Source organism: Mesocricetus auratus, unplaced genomic scaffold (genome assembly GCF_017639785.1).
Source record: "Mesocricetus auratus isolate SY011 unplaced genomic scaffold, BCM_Maur_2.0 Super-Scaffold_100062, whole genome shotgun sequence".
NCBI lineage: Eukaryota > Metazoa > Chordata > Mammalia > Rodentia > Cricetidae > Mesocricetus > Mesocricetus auratus.
Genome location: NW_024429234.1, coordinates 826511 through 841918, shown reverse-complemented (window position 1 = coordinate 841918; position 15408 = coordinate 826511). Strand labels below are relative to the sequence as shown.

Sequence of the window (15408 nt, the reverse complement as noted above, 5' to 3'; positions counted from 1 at the left end):
CCCAGGCTAGTTACCGGAGGCACCTTAGTCATGACTAACATGCCCCACAGCTTCTCAGCTGTCCTAGAGAGGACATCACTGCCCCATTGGGAATGAACCTTCTAGGCCTCACTAATAAGCCTTGGGGTGATCTGAAAGACCCCAGTAGATTTTCCTTTAGGAAACACAGGGAGTTGGGGGAACCTGAAGTAGGAGGGGGTAGGATTGTTGCTGGCCAGAGACATGGTCCCTTCACTGTGACCCCTTTGATATCCATAGGCCACCTCACGAAATGCTGCCTCAGCTTCTTCTTCTCTCCTAGGGCTTGGATTTTGAGGCTCAGAACCAACACACGCTGTACATAGAGGTGACCAATGAGGCTCCCTTTGTGGTGAAGCTCCCGACTGCCACTGCTACCATAGTGGTGCACGTGGAAGATGTCAATGAGGCCCCTGTGTTTGTCCCACCTTCCAAAGTCATCGAGGCCCAAGAGGGTATCTCGATTGGAGAATTGGTCTGTGTCTATACTGCTCAGGACCCAGACAAGGAGGATCAGAAGATCAGGTACCTGGGGGTTGGGTACCAGGTCAGCTAAGGACATATGTACACTTGGGTGGCTTCTTCCATTCACTGTAAAGTTTGTTCAATACTGATGTCATCATCCTTGCACCAGACCCTCCTTCCTGCCGTCCTCAAGGCTGAAGACTCTGTGGTTGGTCCAAGGAGGCTCTAAATGATAACAGTAGAATTCTGTGTATGCTAGCTGTGACCCTTCTCAACTTTCTGTCCAGCTACCACATCTTGAGAGACCCAGCTGGCTGGCTAGCCATGGACCCAGACAGTGGTCAGGTCACGGCTGCAGGCATCTTAGATCGTGAGAATGAGCGGTTTGTGAAGAACAACATCTACGAAGTCATGGTTTTGGCCACAGACAATGGTGAGAGCTTTAACCAAGTCCTTCCACAGGCAGGCCTGTGGTACCCAGGGCACAGGACATAGCATATTCCCTCCTTAGCAGGAGATGGTGGGAGGGAGGGGATTGACAAACCAGTCTGATCCTAATTTTTCTGACTCCCAAGAAATAAACAAGGTACTAAGGACTCCCTTTTCAGCTTGTTTTTAGTTCACTGAACTTTGAATTGGCCTGTCAGTTTCTACTGATGGTTGATGGACAAGGACTGCTGGGAATACAAGTGATTAGTGGTGTTGCACCATAACCAAGGGGGCTTACAATATTATGCCATCTTTGACAGTTAGTGAACCAAGGCCTTAAGGGGGGTTTCTCTGAAGCTTCAGGTTTCTTGAAGCTGATCAGTAGACAACTGTACTACTTGAGGTAACAAGTAAATTTTACTCTATGATCTATTATAATGGCTGGATGTAGTAGTAGTTTTTGCTGCACTGTGATTTGTTAGTAATATCTTTTGTGGACACAAATTAGAGTTATGGTATGATTGTCATGGGTTTGCCATTGCCAATTTGATCTGCAATGAATTTAGTGTCTTGAGGAACTTAGGAGGGGATAGCCAGGTGTGGTAACCAAGGAGCTACGTGGGGGAAGACTGAGTAAGGCCTTGGGGGAACTTCACATTGGTTCATTCACCACTAAGAGCAAAAGCAGAAGCTCAAAAGGTCATTTGTGTCATTGTGAACAGGGAGTCCACCCACCACTGGTACTGGGACCCTCCTGCTAACACTTACCGACGTCAACGACCATGGCCCACTCCCAGAACCCCGCCAGATCACTATCTGTAACCAAAGCCCTGTGCCTCAAGTACTGAACATCACGGACAAGGACCTGTCCCCCAACTCCTCCCCTTTCCAGGCCCAGCTAACACATGATTCGGACATCTACTGGGCAGCAGAAGTCAGCGAGAAAGGTAACTCAGTGGTGATAGCGGGAGGCTGCCAGTTCAGCTGGGCGGGTGTCGGTCCCAGAGTTAATGGTCTCAAAAGTGGCCATCAAGTGCTCTTTCTTAGCTTTATATCAGCCTTTGAAATCCCTCAGAAGCCCTAAAAGATGTCTTCAAAAATACAACAAACAAGACTGGACATGATTGCACTTAATCCCAGCCCTCAGGAAGCAAAAGCAGCAGGTTTCTATGGGTTCAAGGCCAGCCTGATCTATTTAGTGAGTTCTAGGGCTATATAATGAGACCCTGTCTCAAAAGAACAATCAAACAGCAACATTCGCCATAAAAACACAAACAAAATTAGGTAGCAAGGGCTGAAGAGATTTCTCAGTAGTTAAACGCATCTGTTTCAGAGGCTGGAGAGATGGCTCAGCCATGGGTGGCTTGCAGCCACCTGCAGCTCCAGTTCCAGGGGCTCAGATGTTCTTCTCTGGTATCCACAGCACTAGGTATGCATGTGGCACACAGACATACATGCAGGGGAAACACCTGTACACATTAAATAAAATTTAAAAAAAGAGCACCTGTTGCTCTTGTAGAGGACCCAGGACCAATTACCCAGCACCCACATGGTAGCCCATAGCCATCTTTAACTCCAGTGTCAAGGGATCTGGCATCCTCTTCCCACCTCCATGGGCATCAAGCACACACTTTGTGCAGAGGCAAAACACTCATACATGTACAATAAAATACTTGTTTAAAGATGGGTAACAGGGCTGGGCGGTGGTGGCGCACGCCTTTGATGCCAGCACTCGGGAGGCAGAGGCAGGCGAATCTCTGTGAGTTCGAGACCAGCCTGCTCTATAAGAGCTAGTTCCAGGGCAGCCTCAAAAGCCACAGAGAAATCCTGTCTCAAAAAAAAACAAAAACAAACAGACAGACAAAAGATGGGTAACAGGCCAGGCAGTTGTAGCATATATCTTTAATTCTAGCACTAAGGAGGCAGAGGCAGGTGGATCTCTGAGTTTGAGGCTACAGAGTGAGTTCCAGAACAGCCAGGACTACATAGAGAAACCCTGTCTCAAAAAAGATAGGTAGCCAGTTAATGTGAATATTAACCAATTAAGTTAGCTACTTCTTAGAATAATGTTTGAGACAATGTTTCTCTGTATAACTCTGGCTGTCCCGAAAACTCACTCTGTAAACCAGGCTGGCCTCAAACTCAGAGATGCTCCTGCCTCTACCTCCCAAGTGCTGGGATTAAAGGCATGAGCCACCATTCTATTATTTTGAGGCAAAGAATAGTCTAGCAGCTGATGATACCACAAACATTGGTCCAATATCACATGACTTCCCAGAACTTAACATTTTGCTAATACTGTAATTGCTTTCTTGTTTGTTTGTTTGTTTGGTTTTTCGAGACAGGATTTCTCTGTGGCTTTGGAGGCTGTCCTGGAACTAGCTCTTGTAGACCAGGCTGGCCTCGAATTCACAGAGATCCGCCTGCCTCTGTCTCCTTTAAAGGCGTGTGCCACCAACGCCCGGCCTCTTGTTTGTTTTTAATGAAAAGACAGCCAAGCATGGCAACTGACACCTGTAATCCCAGAATTCAGGAGACTGAGGCAAGTGAATTGCCATGAGTTTGATACTAACCCAGACTACAGAGTAAAATGCTATCTTGTAAAATAATTAATTAATTTTAAAATGATTAATTAATTGGGGGTGGAGAGAGACTCAGTGGTTGAGAGCACTGGCTGCTCTTCCAGTGAACCCGGTTCACTTCCCAGCACCCACATGGCAGCTCGCAACTGTCTGTAACCACAGTTTCAGAGGATGCAGCACCACTCTCTTCTGGCCTCCAAGAGCATTAGGCACACACGTGGTACACAGATGTATAGACATACATGCAGATAAAATATCCATACACATAAAAAAGAAAAAGAGATGAATTAATTTTGTGGGGTAGCAAGATTTCTCAGAGGGTAAAAGAGTTACACAACTTGACGGACCTGAGTTTGACTCCCAGAATCCGGAGGTGGAAGAAGGAGACTGAATCCCAAAAGACTCTGTTCTGTTCCTCACTTGTGTATCATAACACACATGCCCCAGCCCACACACATCCCAGCAACAACAGTAGCACAACCGTAATAATGAGATGATAAAGATGATAACCACAAGTGAAGCAATTTTTGTAACCCAATACTCTTTCTCACAGTGTTAAATTTTACTTTAGCCAGAGTTTTGGAGACATCTTGTTTGTTTTGTTTTGCTTTTATGCTCTGGGGCTTGAACCCAGAACCCTCATGGATGCTAAGCAGTGCTGCACTTAGACAAAGACTGCTTCTTGTTCATCAGTGCTGAGGCTCTTCTCAATCCTTTATCATCTGGTACCCAGTGCCTACCGCATATGACATCCCTAGACTAATGCATTGTCTGTCTCTCCAGGAGACACGGTGGCTTTGTCCCTGAAGAAGTTCCTGAAGCAAGACACATATGATTTGCACCTTTCTCTGTCTGACCATGGAAACAGGGAACAACTAACCATGATCAGGGCCAAAGTGTGTGACTGCCATGGCCACGTGGTGACCTGCCCTGACCCCTGGAAGGGTGGATTCATCCTCCCCATCCTGGGTGCTGTCCTGGCTCTGCTGAGTGAGTACCATATACCTCCATGTGCAACTGGGTAGTGAAGACTTAGAGGACATCCAGTATTCCTCATGTATTTCTTTCTCTTTTTAAAAAAGTTTTATATGTGTGAGTGTTTTTGCCTGAATGTATGTGCACTGCATGTGTGTCTGTACAAGCCATAATGGGTTTAGACAGCCTGAAACTGGAGTTATAGACCACTCTGAGCTTTCATGTGATTGCTGGGGACTGAACCCAGTACTCTGCAAAAGCAGCCAGTGCTCTTAACCACTGAGCTGCCTGTCCCCTTCCCAACTCACCAATTTCTTAAACTCCAGATTCTAGGAGAGTCATTAATCAATAGATGTTTCTGAAACTTGCAGAATATGCCAGGGTAATGTCTTCCTGTCATGTCATTTTGAGGCATAAGCAGTAGTTCTGGGTAGTCTAGGAACTTGTTAGAAAGGCAGACTCTCAGCCGGGCGGTGGTGGCGCACGCCTTTAATCCCAGCACTCGGGAGGCAGAGGCAGGCGGATCTCTGTGAGTTCGAGGCCGGGCTGGACCGATAGCCTCCTAAACAATACAGAGAAACCCTGTCTCGTAAAAACCAAAAAAAAAAACAAAAAAAAAAAAGAAAGGCAGACTCTCGGTTTCAGGCAACCTCTTGTTATTCCAGCTGGCTGTCCCTTGCAGTATACTCAATAAACCTGCTTTTAAAAGAACAGGCCATCCTGCAGACCTGCTGATCCAGAAGCTTAGGGGTAAGACCTAGTTCCCCATGTTTTAACAGCTCTGGGGGCTTCTAAAACATGCCACAGTGTAAGAATCATTGGACCAGAGAGCAGAAGTGTTTCATTAAAAGCAAATTTCTCTCATGACAGTTGCAGGAAAATGAATACAATTGGAAGTCATTATACTAAATGAAGTAAACTAGACTCAGGAAGACACTGCCACATGTTTTCTCTCTCATGTGGTACCCAGGTTAGAATTACATATGTAAATACATTTATGTGTGTGCATGTGCATATTTGTGTGTGTTGATATGTATGAAACTAGAATGCGGATTCCAAGGGGAAGAAGTAGAAGGGGATAGTAGATTACATGTAATAAGAAAGCAGAAGGAGCACTATGTTGAGAAAGAAAAGAGACCAACACATATAAAGATGACATGACAAACCCTTATTTTATATGCTATCTTAAAAAATAACAAATGGCTGGATGTGGTAGCTCACACCTTTACTTTTAGCACTTTGGAAGTAGAGGTAGGCTAATCTCTGAGTTCGAGGCCAGCCTAGCCTAGTCTATAAAATGAGCTCCAGGCTGGGCAATGGTGGTGCACACCTTTAATCCCAGCACTCAGGAGGCAGAGGCAGGCGGATCTCTGTGAGTTTGAAGCAAGCCTGGTCTACATAGCTACACAGAGAAATCCTGTCTCAGGGGGAAAAAAGTTCCAGGACAGCCAGAGCTGTTACACATTTAAATTGTCTTGGATAAAAATAATAACAACAAATAAATAAATATTTATTTATTTTACTGTTTGGCCCTTAATCCCAGGACTCAGAGGCAGAGGCAAGTGGATCTCTGAGTTCAAGGCCAGCCTGGTTTACAAAGCAAGTTTCAGACTAACCAGAGCTGTTACACAGAGAAAAGTTGTCTTGGAAAATAAATAAATAAATAAAACAATGGTAGATAGATAAATAAATATTTCTATAGGTGGCACATGCCTTTTATCCCAGCACTCGGGAGCAGATGGATCTCTGAGTTCAAGGCCAGCCTGGTCTACATAAGCTCTTGGCCAGCCAGAGATGAAAAGGGCTGGAAAAATGGCTGCTCTCTTCCAGAGAATCTGGGTTCAATTCTACCACCCACATGGTGGCTCGTAGTCATCTATAACTCCAGTTTCAAGGGACCTGACACCCTCTTCTGGCCTTTGTGGGCACCAGACATACGCATGACACCAGACATACAAGCACCTGAACACATAAAGTAAAATAAAGGAGCAGAGAGACTGGATGCGTGCACACTTATGCTTGCTCTCTTGGCTCACCTGCAGTTCAGCATCCCCTGCCTAAGAAATGGTGTCGCCCTCAGTGGGCAGCCCTTTCTACCTCAAGATAATCCCCTATGGCCATGCCCACAGGCCAACTTGATCTAGGCAACCCTTCTTAAGTCATTCTAGATTGTGTTATGTCAACAATTAAAACCTCATGCTAGTGCTGGTCACATCTTAGAAATCGTTAAGGACAAGCAAGACTTCATAAGACAGTCCATCCTCCATATCATCCAGGTACTCAGACTAAGTTGAAATGAGCCAGAAATCTCTGCTTTAAGAGAACTGGGCCTTGACAATTTATAAACTCCTATGGACTTCACAAGAATTTATGAGTATTGATACTTGATTGTAGACAAGTCACCTAGAAATGCAGAAGATAGCACGTTGCCTTAGTTGAACAAAACTTCCTTTATTGAGTACAAAGCTATGCAACAGATTTTAATAAGAGCGTGCTTGCCTAACATGCATGAACCCCAGAACCATATAAAAAACTGAGCATGGTGCCGAGTACCTGCAGTCCTGGCACTTGGGAAACGGAGGCAGGAGAATAAGGAGTTCAAGTCATCTTTGGTTACATCGTAAGTTCAAGGCTAATGTAGGCTATAAGACCCTATCTAGAAAAGAAAAACAAATAAAAGGAAAATGAGTTTGGACTGTGGTGGGGAGTTGGGAGCTGAGGATGAGGAAATACAGTTTCCTTTTGCCAGTGTGCTGTGAGAAGATAAATGCCTGGCCAGGATAAACGGAGATGTGAGTAGGCAGATACACATAAGCCTTGGGATCTGTTCCCCCTTAGCCTTCCCTCAGATCTGGTGGGAAGGAAAAGAGAAGAAAAGAAATCACATCTAGTCCATTCCTGGGTGTGCATCCTGAGATCTGACCTCCCAAAGAAAGCAAGGTTTGTCTAGCCACAGAGATCGAGCTTCTGTCAGTGGATAATAATAATAATAATAATAATAATAATAATAATAATAATAATAATAATAATAATAAAAACCCCATACAGAGTTGCCACAGCAGAGGTAAAAGGGTACTCATGACACCCCAGGCAAATTCTTTGCCAGTCTTCCCAGCTGTGTCACTGGAAGCCAGTCCTTCCCTTAAATTCCCAGTTAGCATTTGCAACTAGATCAGTTTTACTACAGTATATCAACATTATTGTGCCCAAGTCGTGAGGATCCCCAGATACCACCAGGGAGACAGACCCACTGAACTGTATGTAAAAGCAAGGTTTTATTATTTCATCCAACCATGACAGGGACCCCGTCTAGCGAGCTGACGCAGCAGCCCCCAGAGGGAGTGAAGTTCCCTGTCTACTGCTAGGTTTTATAGACAAAAGCTACAGGATTACATTAGTGGGTATGGGTTGGTTTCTGATTGGTTGATATTTGGGAACAATTAGGAGAATTTTTCAAAGTCATATTTTGGCATGAAATATCTGTGTACCAATTATTCTCATTGGTCAGTGCTGAGAGGGAACATTCTGTGGTTTCTATGGCTTTGTCTTGTTACTTGCAGGTAGCCTGTTGTACATAGATACCAATAGTTTTCAGAACTGTATCCTGGAAACTACAGGGGAGGTTTTGGTCTCCCCTGGAGTTTCTTTTGTGGCCAAACAGTTCCCAGGAACCAAGCATCTGGGGTGGGGGGGTGTCTGGAGTTTCTTTGTGCTTAGTTTTGGCCCTAGGCTCTAGGAGGCCAGAGGATCTGGAGTTTCCTTGTGTCAGAGGCCTTCATGTCTTTTCTATAGCCTGTCATGGCTGCTATAGCAGGGGGCTGAGTGAGGGTCTGGTCCCTTCAAATATCACATTATTTTACCTTTTCTTTTTTTGGTTTTTCAAGACAGGGTTTCTCTGTATAGCTTTGGAGTCTGTCCTGGAACTCACTCTGTAAATCAGGCTGGCCTGGAACTCACAGAGATCCGCCTGGCTCTGTCTCCGAGTGCTGTGATTAAAGGCGGCATGTACTACCAATGCCTGACTATTTTACCTTTAAGTCTATGGCTAGTTTAGAGGATATTAAATGACTAAGAGTCTCATGGAAAATAACTAGTAGGGGGCTCCCCTCAGTACCACCACTGTGGAAAGTCTGATGTAATAAATGCTGTAGGACTACAGGTGGAGGATTGGAGTCATGCTGCTTCCAGGAGGAGGTGACATTTAGTGGGGACCTAAGGTCGAATGTGCATAAAGGACAGAGACCGGAGGGCTCTAAATCTAAATGGAACTGGATATGGTAGTGCGTTCCTGTGGCCCTAGCACTTGGGAGGTCTTGGAGGCAGAATATCAGGGTTCTCTAGAGAAACAGAACTTATAGAATGGATATGTATAAAGAATTTATTAGAATGGTTTGTAGGCTGTGGTCCAGCTAATCCAACACTGACTGTCTACTAATGGAAGGTTTGAGAATCCAGTAGAAAAAAAAATTGATCAACTAATTAAATTTAAAAAGAAGAATCCAGTAGTTGTTCAGTCCATGAGGCTGGGGGTCTCAGCTGGTCTTCTGTACATGTCAGAATCCTGAAGAAGTAGGCTCGAATGCCAGTGAAGAAATGGACTTCCCAGCCAGAGTGAGAGCAAGCAGGCCAAAAGAGTAAGCGTCCTTCCTCCGTGTCCTCTATCTAGGCTGCCAGTAGAAGGTGTGGTCCAGATTAAAGGTGGATCTTCTCACCTCAAAAGATCTTGAGTAAAGTGCATTTTACCAGCCGGGCAGTGGTAGCACACACCTTTAATCCCAGCACGCAGGAGGCAGAGCCAGGCAGATTTCTGTGAGTTCCAGGCCAGCCTGGTCTACAGAGTGAGTTCCAGGACAGCCATAACTGTTTCTCAGAGAAACCCTGTCTCAAACAAACAAACGTAGGCTTCTCACTTCAAATGGGTTAGTTAAGACAAAATTCCTCACAGGTGCGCCCAGATGCTTGGGTTTTAGTCTACATGTAGTCAAGTTGAGAACCAGGAATAGCCACCCCACAAGGAGGTCAGGAGTTCAAGACTAGTCTCAGCTAGACAGTGAGACTAATCCTGGCTACTCGAGTCTCTCTCTGAAAAAATCCATAAATAAGTAAATGCACTATGCTCTGAGGGCCTGCCTGGCTGTCCTCGTGGTTGGGGGAGTGCTCATATTTCCCCACTCTTTCAGCCCTTCTGCTGGCGCTCCTCTTGTTGGTGAGAAAGAAGAGAAAGGTCAAAGAGCCCCTTCTGCTCCCAGAGGATGACACCCGTGACAACGTCTTCTATTATGGTGAAGAGGGTGGTGGCGAAGAGGACCAGGTGGGTCACTGGAGGGTTAGGAGGAGACATGGATGCTCCCCGGCCCGTGATGGAAGTGTTTGGGCCACCCAGTGACTTCTGTTAGCTGTGTTGACTAGCCCTGGCCGAGGCACCTGTCTTCATGCAGAACTGGCCACCAGCTCCCTCTCCTGGGAGGGTGTCTAGAACCAGCTAAGTGGCTCTCAAGACTGCCTTAAGTTGGGGGGAGCAGCAGTTGAAATGAGGGATTTTGGGATCTCTGGCCACATCCAGAGCATCAGAGGGGTGAGATGTAACTGGTGGGGAATGGGACACATTCTCAACTCTTCCATTTGTTTTCATAAAGGACTATGACATCACCCAACTCCACCGGGGGCTAGAGGCCAGGCCTGAGGTGGTTCTCCGCAATGATGTAGCACCAACCTTCATCCCCACGCCCATGTACCGTCCCCGGCCAGCCAACCCAGATGAAATCGGCAACTTCATCATCGAGGTGAGGCATGGCAGACTAGCCCACAGCAGCCCTGAGTCAAATGCACATAGTATGGGAGAACAAACACAGGCTTTCTCCGGACTCTTGAGTTCAAGTTCTGGCTCTACCCACCAACTGTGTGATCTCTAAATACTAGAGTATCTGTGGGCTTCGCTTTCCTGCTCCAATTTCTACAATTTGCCATGTATTCAAACACTCAGTTATTAGGAAAGTATTCTGGAATCAGACAACGAAGGTTTGATTTGGGGTTTTGGTGTGTAAGGTTCTCTCTCTTCCTGTGTGTGTGTGTGTGTGTGTGTGTGTGTGTGTGTGTGTGTGTGCGCATGTGTGTGTTGCTTTTTGCTGCTTGTCTTTAAATTATTTTTTGTTTTATTATTTTAAACTTTTGGATGTCTTGTCTGCATTCAAATCTGTAATCCACATATGTACAGTGTCCCCAGAGGCCAAAAGAGGGTGGATCCTCTGGGACTAGAGTTGCAGACAGTTGTGAGCCCCCATATGGGTGCTGGTGATTGAGCCCCTTAGCAGCCAGTGAGCGCACTTTGCTGATGAGCCATTACTCCAGCCTCTGTTTGGTTTTTGTTTTTGTTTTGGTTTGGTTTTGGTTTTTCAAGACAGGGTTTCTCTGTGGCTTCCTGGAACTCGCTCTTGTAGACCAGGCTGGTCTCAAACTCACAGAGGTCCACCTGCCTCTGCCTCCCGAGTGCTGAGATTAAAGGCATGCGCCACCATCGCCCAGATTCTGTTCGGTTTTTGAGACAAGGTTTCACTATGTAGCTCTGCTGTCCTGGAGTTCTCAGTGTAAACCAGGCTGGCCTCCAACTCACAGAGAGTCTTCCTGCCTGTCCCTCCCTCCCTGGTGCTGTAATTAAAGGCTTATGATACTCTTCCTAGCCTCTTGGTTTTTCTATTCTATTTCATATTCTTACAGCTTATTTGTGTTTTATGTTTTTAGTGTGTTTATACACTATGTCTGCCATGGTACACATGTGAGGGTCAGGGGACAGCTTTTTAAATTTTTTTAATGTTTATTCTATTTTAAACTTGCGTAAGTGGAACTGGAGTGGGCTTAACAGTTAAAAGCACTGGCTTCTCTTCTAGAGGACTGGGGTTTGAGTCCCAGCACCCACAGGGGGGCTGGCAACTCTGTAACTCCAGTTCTGGGGGCTCCAGTGCCCTCTTCTGGTCTAGGCTCTGTATGCACATGGTTCACAGACATACATGCGGGCAATAAAATAAGTAAACCTTTAAAAATAAAATTGGTTTCTAAAAGCCAGGTGGTGGTGATGAACGCCTTTAATCCCAGTACTCAGGAGGTAGAGGCAGGCAGATCTTTGAGTTCGAGACAAGCCTGGTCTATGGAGTGACTTCCAGGACAGCCAGAGCTACACAGTGATAACCTGTCTTTAGAAAAACAGACAGTCGTAATAATAAACAATAATTTTAAAAGTCGTGTATGTGTTTGGGGAGGGAAATGTACATGTGGAGTTGGGGTGACAAGCAGTAATAATCCACTGAATGTGGGTGCTAGCAGCTGAACCCAGGTCCTCTGGAAGAGCAGACAGTGCTCTTAATCTCTGAACCATCTCTCCAACCTACTTAAAAGTTTTTTTAGACGGGCTGGAGAGATGGCTCAGAGGTTAAGAGCACTGGCTATACTTCCAGAGGTCCTGTATTCAATTCCCACCAACCACATGGTGGCTCACCACCATCTATATATAATGAGATCTGGTGCCCTCTTCTGGCTTGCAGGCATACATGCAGACAGAACACTGCATGCATAATAAGTAAATCAATAAATCTTTAAAAGAAAGAGTCTTGTTAGATTTATTGATTAAATTTATTTGTGTGTGTGTGTGTATGTGTGTGTGTGTGTGTGTGTGTGTGTGTGTGTGTGTGTATATGCCTGTGCCTAAGTGTATGCATGTGTTTGTGGAGTCCAGAAAAGGCCATCAGAACCCCTGGAACTTGAGTTGTGTCATTCCATGAGTGCTAGGCACTGAACTTGAGTCCTCAAAAAAAAAAAAAGTAAGCTGGACAGTGGTGGCGCATGCCTTTAGTCCCAGCACTCAGGAGACAGAGGAAGGTGGATCTCTGTGAGTTCAAGGCCAGCTGGTCTACAGAGTAAATTCCAGGACAGGCCTCAAAGCTACAGAGAAATCCTGTCCCTGGGGGTTAGAGAGTGGCCAAGATCACCTGCTGCCTTTGTTTGTTTGTTTGTTTGTTTTGTTTTTGTTTTTTTGTTTTTTTTGCTTTTTTCAAGACAGGGTTTTTCTGTGTAACAGTTCTGACTGTTCTTGAACTCACAGAGATCTGCCTGCCTCCGCCTCCTCAGTGCTGGGATTAAAGGCACCACTACCATCAGATTCTAATGTGGAGAAAATTGTAGAAGCTGTTGTAGATTACTTCAAGGATTGGATAGATGGGTACTGACAGGCCCCCAAACTTGCCTGGCACTGGAATCTTCCAGGGAACTTTCAAGACCACTGGAGCCCCTGGTACCTCCCCCCACACTCCCCAAGTCTGGGCCTCCATTGATTTAGATTTGACCCAAATCCAGCTTTAACCCACCAAATAAGTTATTTTGTAGAACCATGAGTTAGATAGGTGGGAGATATATGTGAACCTACTACAGACTCCCTAAAGTTGTCTTCTGATCCACACACACACACACACACACACACACACACACGCCTCAGCCCTGACTTCCACCCTCTGCTCCTGTCTTCTGCAGAGATGGAAACAGACCTGCTTGCCCCCCTTGCCTCTTGGAAGTAGTCTAGCAGCAAGCCTCTCTACTTGAGTTTTGTTTGGAAGAGCACTGCATCGGACACACGGGTGCTCATACCCAGAAATCTGCATCAGACACACGGGTGCTCACACCTGGAAATGTTGCTCAGAGCTGCTGACTCAGAGATGCTTTGAGCCTCTCGTTAGATGAGGACAGTTTCTAGATAGTTTGCAAATTCTGTCTTAATCCCCACATTTGCACATATAGAGACAATGTCTAACTGTTGGGTACTATCCTACTAAGTTTTCTATGTATTCAATTCCTCAAAAGCTACAGGAGCATCACTGTGTTACAGATGGGAAATGGGCATAGAGCAGTAGAGACACTTGCCCAGTCTCTTATATTTTTGTTTGTGAGCCTAGCCTTTAACGGCTGAGCCATCTCTCCAGCCCAGGGTTTGCCCAGTCTCAAAACTGGTGTGTGTAATCTTCTGGCTTAATCTGTCTGACTTCAAGATCATGGTCTTAAATACTTTCTGTTAATTCCAACTTTCAAAGCCTTGGGGGCAGAGGCCAGGCCACCTTCCATGGGGTGGAGGTGGTAGGGGTATTAAGGTTCAGCAGATGCGCTGATTTGCCAGAACCCAGGCAGCTGGCAAGGGTCGCCATCTTGCCATTCCTAACTGCTGTTCTGCGTTTCCCTAGAACCTGAAGGCTGCTAACACGGACCCTACTGCCCCGCCCTACGACTCCCTGCTAGTGTTTGACTATGAGGGCAATGGCTCTGATGCTGCCTCCCTGAGCTCCCTCACTTCCTCCGCCTCCGACCAGGACCAGGACTACAACTACCTTAACGAATGGGGAAATCGATTCAAGAAACTGGCTGACATGTATGGTGGCGGTGAGGACGACTAGGCTGCCCTGCCAAGCTGTCCAGGCAAGAACTAAAAGATCAGGTTGCAACGGCATCTCCACTTTAGCCAAGGACTCTGGAGCTTGCCAGGAAGTGACGTGCGTGCGTAGCACGCTGCCTCTGACGTGAGGGCTGGACTGTGAGCCTTTCAGATGGAAGGATGTGGCAATGACGTCAGTGAGGGCAGGGTTGCTTCAGAGGCTGAACCTAGAGGTCTCTGCCTGCCACACAGGGCTCAGCCCCAGGGCCAGCTGCTCTGATGCCCTTCCTGACTTTCCATTCAATGGTTCCCTCTCTTTAGAAAGAGGCCTCTTCCTGCAGCCTTTTTTTTTCCTTATGCAATTTTCAAAAAGTTAGAGGCTGGGGGGTGGGGGGTCAGTGTCCCCTCAGGCCCTGGGGAAGAGAAGCCTGCAGGGCTCACTGGTCCCGGTGCTGCATTTCTCTGATCTCCAAGCCTTGAGGCCTCACACTGGGATGGATCACCGCTTTTTTTTTTTTAGCTGAGTATGTCTAAATTGTCTTGCATTTTTAATTTTCTCTGTTGTGTACTGTAGATGGAGAGTGATGACAATCGTGTAAAAATGTTCTACAGTTTTTTTATTAAACGAATTTTTTCCCAGATGTGCTAGGGGAGTGAATTTGAAACAAAGCACTTATCTAATCTAATTCTCATGCCATACCATGCATTTATGAGAATGGTTCGGCTTGGTGGGTTTTAGACTTTTTAATAAGCTCTTGCAAACCCCCTCACTTCTCAACTTCCCCCTGGTGGTATAGATATGCCCAAGATTTATTGCCCTGTGGGCTCCATTGATCTCAGGGCACAACTGGGGAAGTAATGCTATAACAGGCAGCAAGAGGAACACCGACCTCCCCTCCTGCAGCTTCAGAGCCCTAAGAGAACTCTAGTTAACTTCCTTCCCCTGGAACTGAGTGGCCCAAGCCTGTAATTACAGCACTCAGGAGGTGACATCAGGAATTCAAGGTCACTGAGGTGGGTGACTAGGGGGAGGGGAAGAAGGGTCGTGGGTGTCTGTAAATCCCAGCACACAGAGGCTGAGGCAGTTCTCAAATTGGAGGTCAGCCTGGGTTATATATCAAGACTCTTGGCTCAGGGAAATGCTTTCCAGGCCAGCCAGAGCTTTGTGGTGAGACCCTGTCTCAAACAAACATACAGTTGGCTGGATTGATAACCTGCCACCTGGTAAGTGCAATCACTGACTCAAGACTTCCCAAGCACCACAGCCCTTAACTTTGCTGACTTCTTTAAACTTGGACTCACAGTCATCCTCTGAGTGAGGGGACTTTCCTGCATTAAAGAGGGACTTCTTTGTGAGAGGGTTTTGTTTTATTTTTTAACTTTTTAAAAAAATGATGTGTCAAAGTCAAGCAAAATGGGAAATTAGAGAATTCACTCAGAGTGTTGGTCAAATTAGAATAAATAAATTAGAATGTCCTTGCTACTGCCGGGGTCTCAGGATGATGTTATCTTTAAGGTGAAGTCCAAAATTGT

The 15408-nt window shown here is 46.0% G+C and overlaps 1 protein-coding gene across 2 annotated transcripts in view; it reads left to right on the top strand.

Moving 5' to 3' along the window:
* The window catches only part of Cdh3 (cadherin 3), a 45937-nt gene extending 31421 nt beyond the window's left edge, over positions 1-14516 (top strand). For both annotated transcript variants that reach the window (XM_040736608.1, XM_040736607.1), the window contains exons 10-16: positions 302-543; positions 771-916; positions 1635-1859; positions 4278-4484; positions 9650-9780; positions 10106-10252; positions 13688-14516. In XM_040736608.1, the coding sequence (XP_040592542.1) occupies positions 302-543; positions 771-916; positions 1635-1859; positions 4278-4484; positions 9650-9780; positions 10106-10252; positions 13688-13897 (1308 nt within the window). In that variant the 3' untranslated portion in view covers positions 13898-14516. The remainder of the gene's footprint in view (positions 1-301; positions 544-770; positions 917-1634; positions 1860-4277; positions 4485-9649; positions 9781-10105; positions 10253-13687) is intronic.
* The last annotated feature ends 892 nt before the right edge of the window (positions 14517-15408 follow it).